General features: G+C 53.5%; 1 protein-coding gene across 1 annotated transcript in view; it reads right to left on the reverse strand.

The window, feature by feature from the left end:
* The window catches only part of RIN3 (Ras and Rab interactor 3), a 102,917-nt gene that overhangs the window by 60,984 nt on the left and 22,678 nt on the right, over positions 1-19,255 (reverse strand). The window contains exon 2 of the mRNA XM_075530972.1: positions 2,600-2,807. Coding sequence (XP_075387087.1) covers positions 2,600-2,807 — 208 coding nt within the window. The remainder of the gene's footprint in view (positions 1-2,599; positions 2,808-19,255) is intronic.

The following is a 19,255-nucleotide window of genomic DNA, read 5'->3' on the forward strand; positions in this document are numbered from 1 at the left end:
TGACCCACAGCAACCCGTAGGACCAGGTAGAACTACCCCGTGGGTCTCCCAGGCGGTGACTGTTCTTGGGAAGGGAAAGCCTCGTCCTTCTTCCAAGAGCGGCAGGTGCTGCTGATCTTGCAGTGAGCAGCCCCACATGTAGCCACTGCGTCACCAAGGCTCCCGGACACAGACAGTCTCATAGGCTGGAGGGCTTGAACCACAGCCCAGCACTGACCAGACAGTGCCCCCAGGACCAGGGAGTGAGCATTTCCACAATCTCCCTGCCGACCCTGATAGGCATAGCCTGTGTCTGGGAAGTCAGATACCCTGGGGAGCCTACCTAAAACCAGCTCAGAAATTACCTCACGCTCCCCCATACCCCCCAGCATCCATAAGAATAGTTCACATTAACTTGGCTCTCTACATCAGGAAATGTCCCGAGTCCGTTACATGTCTTAGCTGGCTTCATTGTTCAACGACCTCCTACTCTGCTCTGGCCACCATTCCCCCGCCCACCCAGGGAGGGACCTCTGGGCAGTCACACCCACAGCTGTCCCTGGGGCCTCGGCCTCCCATGAAGTCATGGGAACCACAAACCAAACTCACTGACTTTGAGTCAATGCTGACTCATAGTGACCGTAGCGGATAGGGTAGAACTGCCCCTGTGGGTTTCCTAGACTGTGACTCTTTCTGGGACTGGAAAGCCTCCTATTTCTCCCGAGGAGCGGCTGGTGGTTTCAAACTGCTGACCTCTAGCTTAGCACCCCAATGTGTAATCGCTACGCCATGAGAGCTCCTTAGTCATGGGGAAGGGAGTGCCAGTTCTTTCCACAGAGTCTGTCGTGTTAAAAGGTTGGGTTTAGCCTCAGCTAGTAAGCTGTGATTTACAAGGTTGGTAGTTTGAAACCCCCAGCCACCCCACCGGAGGAAGGCAGGGCTTTCTAGTCCCTTCAACAGTTGTACCCTGTCCTCTAGGGTTGCTCTGAGTCAGCATGGACTCGATGGCAGAGAGAGAGAGAGAGAGAGAGAGAGAGAGAGAGAGAGAGAGAGAGAGAGAGAGAGAGAGAGAGAGAGAGACTGTGCATGTGTGGCCTCATCTGGGTTCATCTTGCCTTACTGGTGATGAACATCTTTTGGAAATTTCCCAGCCTCTGGGGTACAGCTGCCAAGTGCCAGGTACCCCTTTCCCCAGAGAGGAGTGTCCTGTCCCTGCCTCACAGCCTCTCCCACTCGGGCATCACTCAGGTGTGCCAGAAGGGGAAGGAAGGTTGAGGGCAGTGTCCCAAGTTTGAGAGGCTCCCACAGAGAACCTTTATCCTACCAAGGGCACCTTCGGGGTGTTCCAGGCTCTGCTTCTATGAACAGAATTCTCACCTGCTATGGAGGAGGCAGGAGACCTGGTGGCGTACTGGTTACAAGTTGGGCTGCTAACCAAACGGCCAGCAGTTTGAAACCAGTAGCTGCTCCATGGGAGAAATATGAGGCTTTCCACTCATGGAAAGAGTCAATTTTGGGAACCCTTGGGAACAGTTCTCCCCTTGATGAGTCAGAATTGACCCAATGCAGTGAGATTGGTTTGGGTCTTTATGCAGGAGACTCAGCTCTATCCCGAGCCAATGACCCTTGGCCTTACTTTGAAGCCGAGGGCCCAGCTGAGGTTCTAAACTAAGAAGCACCAGGAGGAAAGGCCTGGCCAGCCTGCTTCTGAAGAGTTGCCAGTGACAACTCTATGGAGCCATAGCCGAGTCTGGGGAAGGTTTGGGACTGGGCAGCATCCTTGGTGCACGCGGTCACCATGCTCAGGTTGACGTGACAGCAGCCAACATGGCATGGGAAAATTGCTGATATGACCGACATGTACAATTGCATTTTTTTCTAGAATCTAAGAGATGACCGTGACCTGTCTTATGGGTAGACTGTGTGTGTGTGTGTGTGTGTGTGTGTGTGTGTGTGTGTGTGAGAGAGAGAGAGAGAGAGAGAGAGAGAGAGAGAGAGAGAGAGAGAGAGACGTTCTGTATAGTTTTGTCTTCCCCCCTTCCCGACGCGCAGACATTCCTGAGCAGATGGATTTTCCTCTTGTCTTATTTTAGGGCTATTTCCCACTTGCTGGGGGGGGTGCCCATCATGACCGTCACGGCAGGAACAGAATGGCCGGCTCCTCCGAAACTACAGCTGCAGGGCCTGCCTTGTCGGTGGAGGCCGGGGACCCGGGGGTCAGGGCCATCTAGACCCATGGAGGCCTGGGTGGGTGAGCCAAAAGCCAAGGGCCCCCATCATTCATCCTGACAGGGCTCAGGAGCGGGGTATGTGTGTGTGTCTGTGTGTGAGAGTGAGAAAGCCCATGTCTTCATGCATGTGCTTTGTCTGGATGTCTTGCTGAGAGCCAGGACACTAGTCCAAATGCCTGGAGGGGTCCCCCCAGCTGTGAATTCCTCTGTTCTTTGGCCGGGAACACCTGCTCCCCAGCAAAGAAACCACACCTTCCAGCCCAGGCACCTTGAGTTCAGGAGAAACACCTGGTCAAAAAGGGAAGCCTTCACAGCTGCCTAAGTGGGACACCCGTGCAGGTGTGCATCGCCCTCCCCAATCCCCCACTGAGCTGGGCCACCCGACTCACCCCGGCTGCCTCCCGTTTCAGGATCTGGGCCGCCTCTGCTCGGCCCAGCCCCAGCTGCAGCCACACTGGGCACGTTCGCACGAGCTTCTCCAGGACGCTGAGGCCCCGGTGGGGAAGGCAGTTCTTCTGGGCAGCCGGTTGGCAGAGCCCCATGCCATCTTCCTCCGCTTCTTCCTCACCCCCTCCTTTGCCAGCATCTGGAATAGGGCTGAGAGGAGAGGATCCCACAGTTAGTCCATGCTGCCACCCGCCCACCGGGCATACTTCTTTAGGATCGGCGTGGCCAGTGGCCCTCTGGGGGACGGAACACAGAGTTAAAAAAGAAATACCTTGACCTTAAGGTGCTTATGATACAGCAGGTGAGACACAAGCAGAAACAACCAGCTGTCACACAAGGGGAGAATGAGTCACTCTGAATGGGTGAGCACGTGGTGATGGATGGAGCTGGTTCCAACCCAGAGGTGGCTGTGGGCCACACAGGCCGCACTGGAGCCCCAAAGAGGATATTCAACAAGCATTTTTGAACTATAACTTAGACACCATGAAATGTGCAAATCGGCACATTTTTGCATAATAATGACGATTCTGGAGGAGAATGTTGAATAGTCTCCAAACCCAACTCACACTCACCGCCATGGAGTCGAGGCTGACTGCTCACAAGCCCTCAGGACAGGGTAGAACTGCTCCTGGGAGCCTCCTGTAACTCTTCACAGGACTAGAAGCCTCATCTTTCTCCCAAGTGGCTGCTGGTGGTTTCGAACTGCTGACCTATGGCTAGCAGACCAGTGTGCAACCCACTACACCACCCGGGTTCCTGTTAGCAATATGAGGTGCTTGAAAATACCGTCTCTTGGGTCAGAGGCACCTTAGTATTCAGAGTGCCATTTTTGCTCTGTCACACACTGAGGAGGTCTTTGGGGCAGATCGTCCAGTTGACAGACTGGTAAGAGTCGTTAGGGGACATGTGACCATTTTCATAGCAAACATCCCTCCGATTAGCCACCTGCCTTTCTCTGTGCTTTCCTAGCGCACGGAACGGAGCTGCGAACATCTGGACGGGTGACTATTTTTCTTTTCTATTTTGCTGATTTCCTGAGATTCACATGCAGTGCCCTTGAGTGGCGCCAACATATCCCGATCTGGAGGACAGAGGCGGCCTGACTCGTGGGGCTCCCAAGACTGCCCAGCGCCACAGAAGCTGACCACCGACTCTTGTTCCCACGGAGCAGCTGGTGGATTAGAAGTGCCGGCCTTTGGGCTACCTTCGCAGCCCAGCACTTTAACCACTGCGCCACCAGGGACCCTTCCCTGAGACGAGAGATCGAGTTTAGAATTACTTATTGGAAACGGTAGCTGTTGTTTTTCCAGCCACAAAGAAAACAAGGAAGAACTGAGGGCGCAGAGGCTGGATCTGCACCGTGGGCTGTGGAGCGGCCGAGCCTCTGTCCCTAGCAGCCAGCGGCCTTAGGGCAGTTCTTGGGGGAAGCGAGTCCACATTGGGATGTTCTGACCCAGGGGTCTGGGAGCCGCCCCCCCGACTGCACCCCTGTCTGCAGACTCTGCCCTGGAGCACGCAGGGGCCCAGGCTGGCACTGTGGCCGACATGACCCCTGTAGTAGCCGAGGTCCCGTGCTCTGACTAGCCTGCTGCTTCCCATGAATTCAAGGGAGCTGGTTCACATCACGCAGAAAAGGAGGCTGGAGGGGCCACACTCACGCTTGGAGGAAGTCGCCTCCCCAAAGGGAGAAGTGAGAGAGCAACAAATCAGGGCTCCCCCACAAGTAGTCAGGGGTTTCTTTCGGGCCAAGCACACTGCCCGCAGCAGCAGCAGCGCGAGGGGGCCAAGACCCGCAGGCCCAGGAGCAAACGTTAGCAACGGCCTGGAGATCATCTCAATCCCCCAGACAACATCTCTGTTGTCCTGTGACCGTGAGCCAGGCCAGCAGCCAAGACCATGAGCAAGTCCACAGCCCCCACCCCCACGTCCTGGTCTGCGGCCTCCCGTCTCTAGTCAGTTCTCTGTGCACGTGGCTGGTCTTGCTGCTGCGGAACCACGGAATCGGTTCCGACTCCCTGTGACCCTGCGCAGCCCAGAACCCAACACTGCCCGGTCCCGTGCCCGCCTCACAATCGCTGTCCTCTTTCTCCCTCCGATGTGGGCACTTCCTAGAGGCGACCACAGAGCCGGCCCTAGGTCAGAGTTCAATCCGGAGGAAGTCTTTCCTAGTCAACATGACAACCGAGCTTGCTGTACAAGGGAGCTGCCCCATCGTGCTTACATTCAGTTTAACGACACTACTTTCTCCCCTAGGAAATGTGCCTGTGGTCCTCAGCCCATGAGGGGTTCTGTCGCCAGTGAGCAGATGCCCCAAGTACGAACAGTCTTCCAAGAAACACAATCAGAATGCCCGCAGGAAGGGAGTTGGTGAGACGCTAGCTCTGGACACATCATCAGCACAGAGCACGCTGTAGATGGGGGCAGCAGGCTTGGGGAGGTGGAGGAGAGTCCATGGCCAGGAGGGGACGCTCCTGGAAATGTATTAACAGGAGAACCACAGCGATGGACTTCAACATGCCACCGACCATGCGGATGACGCCGAACTGGTCAATGCATGGTCCTGTTAGGCATAGGTCTGAGCCGATGTGATGGCAACTAACAACCAAGAGGACACACCCTGGTGAGGACCACGCGTCGAGAGAGAGATCTGAGCTGGCCAGTACCATAGCCCCTCACCCCAGTGCATTAGCAGAGCTGTGATGTGCTGCAAACAGAAACAGGGATTTAAAGCGTATGGAGAGGTGCATACTAACTGCCTGCTGCAATGGTAAGATTTAGGACACACTGGGCGGAGTAGGGAGCCCTGGTAAGGTCGTCGTTCTGCATTGGTTCAGCTCTGCCAGAGCACCGGTCATGGGGACCCATAAGTCCTGAGGACAGAAACCATTTCCCAAAGGGGAAGGGGACTCGGGGGGCTGCTGGGGAGAGGGTGGGGAGAAGAAAGGACTGGTCCAAGGTCAAGGTGAACAGGTGAATGATGGTGCTGGAGAAGAGTTGAGCGTACACGGACGGCCAAAAGAGCAATCTGTCTTGGAAGAAGTGCAGCCAGTCTGCTCCTGAGATGCCAGCATTGTGGGACTTTGTCTCACATACTTTGGACGTGTTGTCAGGAGAGACCAGTCCCTGGAGAAGGACATCCTGCTTGCTAAAGCAGACGGGCAGTGAAAAAGAGGAAGGCCCTCTGAGAGATGGGTGGACAGCGGACTCCAAGCACAGGCTCAGACATAAGCACCATGGTGAGGATGCTGCAGGACAGGACGGTGTTTCGTTCTGTCGTTATGAGTTAGAACCAACTCAATGGCACCCAGCCACCATCTAATTGATTCCCTGAGATGACAGATGTCAACTACCTAGCACAGTCTCTACAACGCTACATAAATCCACATCAGTAAAATACGCCGTTCGAATAAACCCTGGGGCACGGATTTGCCCGGCATGTCCATCAGCAGATGCTTTCCTTTGTGGGCCTGTTGGACTATGTCCTCTCCCTCTTCACCTTCCTGGTTTGGTGTCAGGCCTTGCCACACTGGGCGACAGGGGCTCCAGGGAGGGTCTTCCGCGGGGCTGCAGGGAGGCGGAGGGGAAGGGGTGCTGTGGGAGTCCCCGGCCTGGCTGCCAGATGCTGTGTGCTCCTGGGCCGGTCCCACCCGAGCTGATGTGGCCAGACCGCAGTGGTGGGCATGCAGGTAGCTTGGGGCCTTCCCGCCTTTGCCCTCCTGCATAAGCCTGATGGCGAGCTCCCTGCCCATCCTCCACACTGCGTTTTGCAGAACTAGTCACCCAAAGCGATCAAGTGACAGGATCCGTACATGTCTGCCGGGTCTGAAACCCTTCCCTGGTCTTGCCAGAGCAGTGGGCTCGTTTGACCATGGCTGACCCTTCAGGGCCATGCCACTGCTCTGACCGGCAGTCTCCGTGTCCAGGGCCACCGTGACAAACATGAACACTAGTGTTCTCCCTCACAGTTCTGGGAACAAGAAGTACAAATGCAGGGCTAGGTCAGTCCTCTCTCTCCTCTTACTCTGGCTCTCTCAACCGCTCTTGCAAATTCTCTCTCTCTCTCTCTCCATTTCTCACTTTCTCTCACACACGCTTCCCCATCTTTTCGGCTTCTAGAGTCGCAGCCGGTCCAGCTGTTTGGGGCGTTCCTCAGTGTGTGGACAGCCTCTCATCTCGCGACTGGGACCCTATTTGTCTTCCTCTTTTATAAATGCCACTCAGAGGAGATTAGAGTCAGAACCCACTACCAGGTCTAGTCAGTGAATGTAATTAACAGCATCTGCGAAGAAAAACCATGTTCCCCCAAGCAAGGTCGCACTCGGTGTGCAGGGCTTGAGAATCTTAACTTCACTTTGGGGGAACACAATTCAATTTTTCACACGAGGCAAGGCCCAAACTCCACCCAGCTCGGCAATTCCTTCTCGAACTTTCTGCCTCAAAGGCTTAAAGGCAGCAGCTACCGTCTTGTCCTCCTGCGGCTTCCCTCCAAGCCCCAGGTCTCAGTGTCTGCAGACTCCTCCTCCCTCCCCCGGCTCCACTGACCTGCCTCTTAGCTGCCCAGAGTCAGCCTTGGTGGCCCCTTGGAGTTCTACAGCCACCTACCTGAGAGAAGACATGGTGAGAGGCCTGGGCCAGCCCAGGAAGCCGAGTCGCAGGAGCACTTGGCCTGAGTACCTGCAGGTGGCCCTTCAGCACTCATCCTGTCTGGTTTCTGGTCTTTCACAGGGGCCAGCAGGGGCCTCCAATGGAGCCTAGTGGTCATGCACTGGGCTGCTGCTCACTGCAAGGCCAGCAGTTCGAAACCACCCACCGCTCGCCGGAGAAAGATGAGCTGTCAGTTTCAGAAGTCCACAGGACCAGTTCTACTCTGTCCTACGAGGAAGCTACCAGTAGGAGTGGATGCGGTGACATGAGTTTGCTCTTGGGACAGGGCTGCTCTGCGGAGGCATCAACTCAAAGGCACAAGGCCCTGGGCTTGGGGTCTGAAAGGGTCCTCCAAATGGCTTGGTTCTGTGTTGGAGCCAAGACCTGTGGCCTCTGGCTCTGGGATTTGGGCTTTACCGAGGGGGCCCAGCCTAACTACCTTTGTGAGCATGGTGCAAGGCAGGAAGATGCCCCAAACCCCTTGGATAGTGGACGGCACTGTTAGGAGGAAGCCAAGGTCCTGCACAACGTTGGCGCGACCCCACGGGAAAGAGGACTAGTCCCCTGACTGGTTCTTCCGCCCGTGGGGAACTGAGCAGTGAGCGCTTAACAGCAGTTGTCACCGTCTTCAGAGGCCCCCCAGGTGGGGTCCACCTGATACAGAGTGGTCAGAGCTGCAGGGCCCAGACCTGGGGCTCCACATCCAGCGTGTTGGGTGCGCTTCTCACAGCTCTAGAAGGAAGGAGTGAGTGAGCGGGTGTCCGCAGCTCCTGTGTGTGGTGTCTGCACTCTGACTGAGCAGGGAGGAAGTTCTGTGTGGCTCAGAGTGGGGTAGGGGTAGTCTGGGGTGTGGGGCCCACGCTGGAGGCCATCTGTCTAGAAAGAGGACCCAGAATGCTGCAGTCTGGGAGGACACAGGCTTTGGGTGGTGAGATAGTTAAGGTTTATTGTGCCAACCTGGCTGATAAACACAGGTGGGGTTAATTGAAGGGCAGAGAAATAAATGGCTTGGTGAGTCTCGCTCTTCTAGTTCTAGGGTCTCTGGCTCTCTGATGGTCAGACCAGGGTGCAGCTGCCTTAGCCAGTTCCCTTATTCAGCTGTGAAGGCTCACATCCTGTGAGACATCCCTGAGGAGAAGCCGCATGGACTTACCCTGATGCAGTCCTGGGTGCTGAAGCAGCCCCGTGGAGACCCCTGCCAGCGCTGAGATGCTTACACATTCACTGGATTCAAAGACTTTCTACCCACCGGCCTGTGATAGATCCTCCTGCATTCAGCGTCATTGCGTGTGCTTTGTGAGATTGAGGAGGACTTTGTAGATCGGTGTGGTGGACATACGGGCTAAGTCAGACTTATGGGCTTGGACTGCACTGGATTGGGATGCTTTCTTAATGTACACTTACCCTTTATAGAAAACTCTCTCTTATATACATATGAGTTTGTGAATTTGTTTCTCTAGTCTACCCGGACTAACACAGGGGGTCCGTGGCACCACCCAGGGAGGGCAGGTCCAATGAGGTCAGGCCAGAGGACAGGGCCCCATCTACAGACGGGCCATAACTTGGGGTGTGGGATGGATAGAGGGCCAAGAAAAGGCAGGACCCATCTGGGGTCTTGACTCTTAGGCCTATCTTTCAGCTTCAACAAGAGTAAAGGGCTTTACTGGGAGGGAAAGGCCTGCCCCTCTGGGAGCCCTGTCCCAAAGGGGTCCCCAGTCAGCAGAGGGCCAGGCAGGCTCCTGGGGTAAATAGGAGAGGGTGAGTCAATGGCCCTGACCAAGGCACCAAGGGTCCCCAGAGAACCAGGAAGGGCTGGGTGGTGTGCTGGCGATGCCAACCAGGGTAGCATCTTGCCTGTCTTAGTCACTAGAAGTCAGAGCACACACTTAGGGGCGTTGCTCCATTCGTCCACGCAGCCCTGCTCTAGGAGGGGGTTCTAGTCAAACTCCAAACTCAACTGCCACTGAGTCCTTTCCTGTAGGACAGGGCAGAACTGATCCTGTGGTTTTCCGAGATGGCAGCTCTTTATGGGAATGGAAAGCCTTATCTTTCTCCCTCGGATCAGCTGGTGGTTTCGAACTTCTGACCTTTTGGTTAGCGGCCCAATGAGTAACCACCACAACACCAGGGCTCCTCTAGGAAGGAGGGGGTCATCTGGTCCCCATGTACAGATGGGAAGACTGAGGCACAGTTTAACCCTCCCCAGATCACATAGCCTGTAAGGACAGCCTGTCTCTCCCATGAGGACTTGTCCCTTCAAGGGACACTCACCAACCGTGTCCACTCAGGTTCCCCGCACCAGGCCCAGCGGGCTCTGCTCAGGCCTGCCCCCCCTCCAGCCACTCCCCTCACCCCCCCATGGTGAGAACTACAGCACCGAGGGCTCTCAGCACTTCTGAGAAAGGAACGTAGCCTGTCACTTTGTTCACGCCTGTGTCTACACTTTTTGTGGTGAATCAGCTGAAGGTTGTAAGGAGCAATATCATCGTTTTACAGCCAGTCATTCACACACGTTCTGATTCAACTCTGCCTCTGCTGTCCCCTCAACGTCCCGCCACTTACCCATCCCACTGCCTCCTGTGTTGCCTGTGTCCATCCCTCCTTCCTTCCTAAGCCTCTGAACTGCTGACCTTGCAGACCGCAGCCCAGGGCCTCCCCGTTCTGCCACCAGGGCTCCTGGGACATCAGTAAGCGGGGTAAATGCTGCCCTTTGCTCATAAACGGTTGACTATTTTAGTAAGGAGCTGAGTTTGGTTCTAGCCCTGGTGGTCCAGCGCCGTAGTCGGGGGTGGGGTGGGGGGGATGGTGTCCCACTCATCTCTATGCAATGGGTAAGCCTGGTCTCTACAATCCCCCCACCCACCCTGCTCTGAACACAGTCGGTCCAAAGGGAAACGGGCCTGGATCAGGATTAGCCCCCTCCCGGAGCCTCACAGGCAACGGAGACGATGCCAACATGGGGTGCAGCCTTGTGAAGTTGGCTCACATCTCTCCCGCCCCAGGCCCGGCTCCGCTCCACTCAGTTTCCTCAAGCGGCTGTTCTACCTCTTTCCCGGTGACTGACACTGGGTTGGATGTTAGCCCCCTTCTCCCATGAATGCCTGGGAGCTGGGGTCTGCCTCTTAAGCACCATGTAGCTGCGCTGTAAGCCCTCTGCCCTAGGAGCACACATACCTCACAGAGGTGTGCTGACCATCACCACAGTCCCTTTTAGGACCCTGCATCCACCCCCGCTGCCAGCCTCGTATCCATCAGCAGTCAGGCCCCATTTCTCCCCAGCCCCCAGCCCCGGGCAGTCACCACTCTTTCTGTCTCTGCGAGCTAACACTTGGTATCAATGGGACGGTACAATACATGGGCTTTTGTGTCTGCCCTTTTTCACTTAGCCTAGTATTTTTTAGGGTCATCCAGGAGGTACCAGGTGATTCAATACTTTTTATTGTTGAATAATATTCCTTTGCAGGAAGATACTAAATTTTACTTAGCCATTTGTCAGTTGATGGGCATTTAGGTTGTTTCCACTTTGGGCCCACCACGAACACTGCTACTAATGTTTCGTGTAAGTGTTTGTATGAACATTCTTTTTCTTTTTAAATTAAAAGACCATTTTATCGGGGCCTCTTACATCTCTTATAACAACCCACAATCAATTATATCAAGCATATTTGTATATATGTTGCCATCATTATTTTCTAAACACTGACTTTCTATTCGAGCCCTTGATATCAACTCCTCTTTATTCCCTCCCTCCCATCCTTGATAAATGATAAATTACTATTATTTTCATATCTTGCACCGACTGCTGTCTCCCTCGCCCCATGGTTTTTGTTCGAACATTCATTTTTAATTCTCTTTGTTCTGAACCTAGGAGTGGGGTGGTGAATCACACAGCAGTGTTGTGTTTCACAATTTCAGGCACTTCCAGACTGTGTCCTCAAGCGGTTGCTTGCACCGTTGACGGGCGCACCAGCAGGGCCTGAGCGTTCTGATCTCTGCACCCTCATTGACATTTGTTATCTCATATTTTTGTTTCAGCATCTTCGTGGTTTCTTGAAGTGATATCTCGTGGTCTTGATTTGGATCTCTCTGGTGGCTAGTGATGTTACATATTTTTTCATTATCGGCCATTTGTAAATATTGTTTAGGGAAATCTTTATTCCGCTCCTTTACCCAGTTTTTTTTAAGGATTATTTATCTTTCCTGTTACTGAACTGTAAGAGTTCTTTAGATAGTCTAGGTATAAGGCCCTTATCAAATAGATGCTTTGCAATTTTTTTCTCCCGTGATACAGATTTCTTCCCCTCATTTTTTGGGCGGTGCCCTTTAAAGAACAAAATGTTTTAAATTTTGCTAAAATCCAAATTGTCTATTTTTGTTGTTGTTTTTGTGCTTTTGGTGTCATAGCTAAGAATCCACTGCCACACCCAAGGCTGAGGAGAGTTGCCCCTCTGCTGTCCTCTAGGAGCTCAATGGAGCTGTACCGAGGAGAGCTGCCCCTCTGCTGTCCTCTAGGAGCTCAACGGAGCTGCAGTTCTGATTCTTAGGTATTTGATTGACAGGAGTCAGTCGTTGCCTATGGTGCAAGGTAGGGGTCCAACTCCATTCTTGTGCATAAGGAGGCTCAGTGGTCCCACCACTGTTGTTGGTGGGACTGTACTTGTCCCATTGAATTGTCAGAATAAATTATGGGGCGGTTTTGAACCCCCTCGTCACACCATTTTTATCCTGCTGAGCATGCTGAGTATCTTTCTACTTATGTGCCTCTGAAATGTGGAATCCCAGAGAAGCAGCACCCCAGATGGGCCTTGGGCTGCACAGAAAGGAACGTGACCGCCACTACCCCCAGTCTAGGGAGTTGAGTCCTAGTCGCATGGCCTAAACCAGCATCGGGTTCTCTGCAGATGAGCAACAGTCTTAGAAAATTCACCTGGCTTCTGATGGTGAGCACACAGTTTTGAGAAGATGGGCATTCACTTTTAGGCAGGGTCGGTAGAGGTGGGTAGTGTCCTAACAAATATTGCATTTACTGGGGGAGAGAATACGAAATAAAGGAAATAGCACTGAGGTAGGTACATAATCTGTTGTCAATTTGAGACTTAAGAGTGAAGGGGTGGAGTTTAGCCTTTCAGTCAAGTTGCAGCTTGATGACCTCATTTGGAGACGCTAAGGAGATAAATAGCTCACTGGAGGCAGAACACACGCTCACTCCCTGGGAGACATTCCTGCTGAGAAGACACATGGAGCTACCCTAGAGTCCTTGAGCTGAAGGAGCCACATGGAGACCCCTACCAGCGCTAAGATGCTTCCACTGCCACTGGATCCACAAGACGTCCCACCCACTGGCCTGTGATCTTCCTGCATTCGCCGTCATTGCATGTGTTGTGTGAATCTGAAGAGGAATTTACAGATTGGTATCGGACATATGGGCTAATATCAGACTTGTGGACTTGACTTGCACTGGCCTGGCATGTCTCAATATTCAATTGCTCTTGTATATACATCTCTTTCTTATACACATATGAGTGTCTATGAATTTGTTTCTCTGGTCTCCCCGGACTAACACAAGCACCAAGCTGGGACCCAGAAGATTGTGGTCTGGTTCTGTTGTTTCCTGTGTGAATTTGGACAACCCACTTCCCCTCTCTAGGCCCAGCAGCCTCTTCTGTAAAATGAGAATGTTGGACTCGACCAGAGTTGAGTTTCCCCATGTGGATTCCAGCTGATTGGCAGCAGCTACCTAGCTTATCATGCGGAAGGCTTAGCAGGGAAAGAGTGCTGCTGGGATCTATTAGTGTTGTCTGCCCAGGCTCTACATGGCACAGCGGCAGTGCCTACACTGCATATACACTGAGCATGAATGAGACCAAGGAATGAGGTTGCTTCTAGCCTGATGCATTCCATGATTCTGTGGCTCCACGAACCCTTTGCTAGATGCCAAGGCTTCTCTGCTGAGCCAGTGGACAGCCCGAGAGAGGCAGGCAGCCAGGCCAGCTTCTCTCAGGCTTTCTTTCACCGTCTGCCTGGGTGTGAGCGAGGTTGAGCCACAGCAGCTGCCACGGTCCACCTCTGGCCCAGGTTTTGGTGCACACTGAACCAAAAGCACAGGCCAGGCTGACCAGACAAGAGCCGCTCATGCAGCAGTGCAGTGAATTACTTCAGATGGCCCTCTGGCCACAGTCCTTGTTACGACCAACAAACAACTGTTTCCTGGAGGGTCTGGGTAAGGGCAGATGGGGGAAGATACTGACAGGGTTACACGACTCAGCTGTGAGTGAACGTTGACTGGGTTAGTTGTGATGGCCATTCTGCTGGGTAGAACAGAAGCCAGATGGGTATCTCACTACCGGCGAGAGAAGAGCCAGGCGTGGGATGCATGCTTAGCGTCCCGGGATCACTGCACAGCGATCCTCCCTGACCCCAGGAGACGGCTGTGACACCAGAGGAGCCACAGAGGAGAGGTGGAGGAGCAGTCACAGCAGACCCAGGAGCCAGAGCTCGAGACAGAGTGGTGGGCTTCCCAGCCTGTCACGCAAACTCACTGCCATTGATGCCGACTGATAGTGACCCCAGAGGACAGGGTAGAACTGCCCCCGTGAGTTTCAGAGACTGTAACTCTATGTGAGAGTAGAAAGTCCAGTCTTTCTTCTGCAGAGCAGCTAGTGGTTTTGAACAGCTGACCTTGAAGGTGGTAGCTCAAGGGTGCCACAACACCACTGAGCAAGTCAAGTTGAGCAAGTCAAGTTCAGGCAGGAGGCTGGTTTGTGGAGAGAGGTGCGTCAAGGAGTTTAATTGGTGGAGCTGGATTTGCAGACCCAGGGAACCAGAGCTGAGATGTATGTTGGAGTGGCGTGCCCTCAAAGAGCTTTGTCACATTGCACGAGCAAGGCAGAGGCCAGTGGGTCATGGGGGTTGAGAGGCCAAAGACCAGAGAGAGTCCTCCCAGCAGGCACGGCTGAGAAGAAGCTGTCCTGCCTGAATAGTTGCATCCTGTGCATTTGTCCCGGAGTCCTGGTGGCACAGTGCAGGTCAGTAGTTCAAAACCACCAGTCGCTCAGCAGGAGAAAGATGAAGCTTTCTACTCCCATTGAGCCTTTACAGCTTTGGGAGCCCCCTGGAGCAGTTCCACCTTGTCCTATTGGGGGGCCACAAGTCCGCATTGATTCAAGGACAGTGGGTTTTTGGTGAGCATTTGTAACTTGCTAACTTCCTTAATAACCCCACCATGGCGAGCATTGTCTGGGAGTTCTGTGTGGGCCACTACAGTGCCTCCTTGGGGCCAGCTGCCAAGTAGGGACGGTTCGTGCCCAGCTCGGTCGGGAGGGGGCAGGGTGGGAGGCAGGGTTGGGCTCAGCCCCAGAGGAACTGGCCTTGGGCCCTGCTGAAGTGGAGCTGGATTTTCCTTCTCCCTTGTGAGGCCAGAGGAGCCAGACCCCACCCTCGCCTCGTTCTTTTTAGACACAGACACTTGCAGAGCACACCCCCTCTCCAAGGCCCTGTCCCCCAGGCCAAGTAACTGCACAGAACCTGCGGCTTCCCACAAGGCTTTGGGCTCCCTGGGACGCTGCTTGGACAATCCTGTTGTGAGGAAGTTTTTCCTGTTCTTTCCTCTCCCTGGAGAGCCTTTGGCTTTTCATGAGAATCTGGGGACCAGGGTGCAGCATAGCCCCCAACCCCCCCATGGCAGCCAGTTCCCAGGGACCTGGGAGGGGGCTCTGGGGGCCTCTCCCCACAGCCTCTCAGAGGGGGGGAAGTCAGCTTAAGCAGGACTTCCGGACCTAGTAAGTGTCAGAGCAGGTCAGGCTGTGGAGGTTCACACGTCACCACCCACATCAAAGGCCCTGGCAGGTCGAAGGTCTTCGAACTTTCCACTTCTGCCTGTGCTGTGTGAGGGGGGTCAAGCATGACTTGACTTGGCTCGCTATTTGGCACTGGCAGCTGGGTCCCTCGTCCCCATGGGCTCTGCCTGGCCCCCAGCTCAGAGGGATCCTGAGGGGTGGCAGACCCCCCCAGTGTTAGCATTTCAGCCACCCTCACTGCTGGCTCTCCCTCCCCTCCCCTCCCCCCAGCCTCTGGCCCCACCACTTGCTCTTGAGTGTTTGGACAACCACAGCCTCCTGGCAGCCTGGGTTAAGCTCCCCCACCCTCCCTCTGTCACCTCCTCTGGCTCACTCTGTCCCTGTCCCAGGCAGCCCCTTGTGGCCCAGATCTTGCCAGACACAGCTTGCACTGTGGTAGGGGTTAGGGTTAGGGCTAGGTTAGGTTCGATCACCTGACTCCACTGCCTGTCTTGAGCACTTCTGATCACAGGGGATGGTGCCAACTGTGTCCACACTCGCACCTGGTCCTCGAACACTGATCCAGCCTACAGTGATGATGAGGAGCCTGTGGTCACGTGGTTTGGGCATGGGCTTGGGAACCAGGCAGGCCGGGTTTGGATCCCAGCTCGGTGACCTTGGCCAGTGACTCGAGCTCTCTTTGCCTCGGTCCCCTTATAGTTAAAACGGGGACTAGGAGAGCCACTATGTCCTGGGATGACAATGGAGGACAGGATTCTGCCCAGCACACAGTCAAGAGCCCAGAATGTAAAAAGCAGGTGCCCTCATTCACGCAGTGTTTACTGAGCCCCTACTCCCCACCCGAGGCCATTCCAGTTCATGTTCAGGGTGGCTTTGCAGGTAGAGCTGAGCGGGGTTCTGGACACGCAGGTCCGTAGAACTCTGCTTTCTGGTTTCACACTGCAAAGGTGATCAGTCCACGTCCCTTCTAGAATCAACCTCAACAGAATTGTTTTGAAGTAGGAATCAAGCATAATGAGCAGGGTCACTGAGCCGGGGGTCTTACAGATGGCAAACACGGCAAGTGACCACGTGGTGAACCAGACGGCTTGCTCCCTGCCTGCTATACGAGTTACCTGTCTCCTGGTGGCCCATAGCCTCTCTGTTTTCAGAGGTTCACAGTCATATTTTCTACTGCATGCCAGGGCCCAACAGAGAGTAGGTGTTCAGCGAAGAGTTCTACAAGGATTGGAAGGAGCCCTCTTGGCCCGTTGGGGAAGCATTGGGCCACTAGCGGCCAGGTCTGTGGGTCACACCCACTGGCCACTCTGCCCCCGTAAAGACTGTCGTTGTAGTTATTAGGGGGACTGTCCAGCCGGTTCTGAGTCCAAGCAACCTTATGCATCACGGAACAAACCTCTGCCCGGCCCGCACCATCCTCACAAGGGCTCTTGTGTTAAGTCCACTGCTGCAGCAGCAGACTGGTCATTTCACTGTGAGGGCTTCGTCTTTTCCCTGCCTCTCTACTGCACCGAGCTGAATGCCCTTCTGCAGGGACCGGTCCCTCCCGATGACGTGTCCAAAGCACGTAGGCTGTAGCCACGTCGCCCCGACTTCTAAGGATGATTCTGGCTGCCCTTCTTCTGAGACGGGTTAGTTTGTTCTTTTGGAAGTCCGTGGTCGATTTGATTTTCTTCCCCAAGACCATCGGTCAAAGCATCGACGCTGGTGTGGCCTTCCTCAGTCACGGTCCAGCTTTCCTCTGCATGGGAGGCGCTGGACAGTACTATGACTTGGGTCAGGTGCACCTTCGTCTTCCATGTGACAGCTTGGCTCTGTAACCCTTTGAAGAGATCTTTAGCAGCAGATTTTCCCAAGGTAAGAATTCATTTGATTTCTCGATGGCTGCTTTCCTGGGCGTTGATTGTGGATCTGAGTAATAGGAGATCCTTGGCCACTGCCGTCCATTCTCATTTATCAGGCTCTCGGTCCAGTGGTGAGGTTTTCTGGTCTTCGTTGTGCTGACTTAGAATCCATCCTGAAGACTACAGTCTTTGACCTTCATCCATAAGTGCTTCAAATCCTCCTTCTTTCAGTGAGTTAGGTGGTGGCGCCTGCACATCACAGGTTGATCACGAGCCTGCCTCCTCAGTCCCGATGCCACCGTGTTCTCCCTACTGCTTGTCAGACACTTGCTTAGCATACAGACTGAGCAAGAGCGGTGGAAGGAGACAGCCCCGACTCACACTTTTCCTGATTTTAAATCACGTGGTTCAGTTCGAATGACTGCCTCTTGGTCTATGTGTAGGTTTCACCTGAGAACAACGAAATGTTCTGGAATGCCCATTCTCTATTATATTACCTATACCGAGCCACACAATCAAATACCTTGGCATAGTCAGTAAAACACAGGTAGACATCTTTCGGGTGTTCTCTGCTTTCAGCCAAGACCCATCGGACATTGGCGATGTTATCCCTCATTCCCATCCTCTTCAGAGTCCAGTTTGAATTCCTGGCCCCACAAAGATTACCAGCTAGAAAACCACACGGGACCATTCTAGCTCTCCCACAGTGGGCTGCTATGAGTCCAAACAGGCGAGAACAACATAATGATTCGATATATTAGTGACCTATGAAACAGGCAACAGTCCACCTTTCTGACCTGCTAAGAGAGCAATTATAGATGTTCAACCTCACACCCACACCACATAGAGCCGCCCCTCACTTATCGACACAGTGATCCAAAGGCCAGGTTCTTATTCGGAAGTTAGCGTTAGTAAAACTGGAGGATGATCACAACAAATCAGAAAATGGAAGATAACTATATCTTTACATAGCCCTCAAATCACAGGTACACAGCTGCCAAACCACGGAGGCTCACGGTCCAGCCAAACAGACAAGTAACCTCAACCATCACCACCAGCAGGACGCTTGACTCAGACGTTAGTGCTTGGTCCTGCCAGACATTAATGGGCAAAATACTTGAAAGCAGATTTTTTTCAGATGTTGTCATAAATGTGAGATGTCAATAACCAGACAGTCGCTGAGTGAGGAGTGGATGGATACAACATTGCACATTGTCTGTTACAATGAACTCAAGCAGACCAATGGTTATGAAAATGGCTTGGGAGCAGGCAACATTTTTATTCTGTGATACATAAATCACCACGAGTCACCAACAACGTACAATAACAGAAAGCCTTCTCACTCAGGGCTGGCAGGAGTCTACATGAACATAGCCTTTGGGGAGGCCCGCTTAGGAACTTTTCTCACAACTGCAATGCACGTGCCCTTTGGCCTGGCAGTTGTGGGAAGTGATCTCTGTAGATGGAGTTTCTGGTAGAATAAAAGGCTACCACGCTGGGCCACTGACTAAAATATTGAAGGCTCCTGTCCTCCCAGGAGAGTCTTGGAAGACAGGCCTGGTGGAGTATCAAAAGAAAAATCAGTCACTGCGAACCCCGTGGAGAACACTTCCAGTCTGACACACACGGGGTCGCCGCTTGTCACCAACAGCGTGACGGCCCCTGGTCACTGGGATCATGTGTGCAGTTATTACAGATGAAATGAGAATGAGAAAATTATAACAGGAGAAGTTCAAGGACGGCCTAAATGGCCATCAGCAGGGGCCCAGGTAAATACGTAGAAGACTATGCACTTGTTGAGAAATCTTCAAAAGGGGGTGCAGGAAACAACATAAGCTATATGGGAAACCCGGTTCCAAATGACAGTCGAGTGCAGGCTGGGTGCACGATGTCCCCGCTCATCGGAACAAAGGAAGTCATGTATTCATTGAAGGAAACTTTGGGAAAGGGCCCCAGAAATGCCGACCAAGGGGTTAGAATTGGGAATGCATCCATGGGGGACAAAGATGGGAAGACTTTTACTCGACATCATCTTGATATATTTAAAACTTTGAATCTTTTGAATGTGTTAGTGTTACAGAACAGGGACCAGGGTGTCCACCGGACATGTGCTAACTCATGCTCTGAGCCAGCAAGGGGCAGTACACCTAGGTGGGCAGTTGTGGGACACCTGGATTGGCCAGTACACCTGGATTGGCCCAATCTAGGCCAGGTGGGTTTAATTCAGCCAATGGAATCAACCAGTACCATCGACCACGCCTCCCAGCAGAAGGCCCTAAAAAGCCGGGACCTGGGGACTACTGCCCGTCCCCCC

This window comes from Tenrec ecaudatus, chromosome 14 (genome assembly GCF_050624435.1).
Source record: "Tenrec ecaudatus isolate mTenEca1 chromosome 14, mTenEca1.hap1, whole genome shotgun sequence".
NCBI lineage: Eukaryota > Metazoa > Chordata > Mammalia > Afrosoricida > Tenrecidae > Tenrec > Tenrec ecaudatus.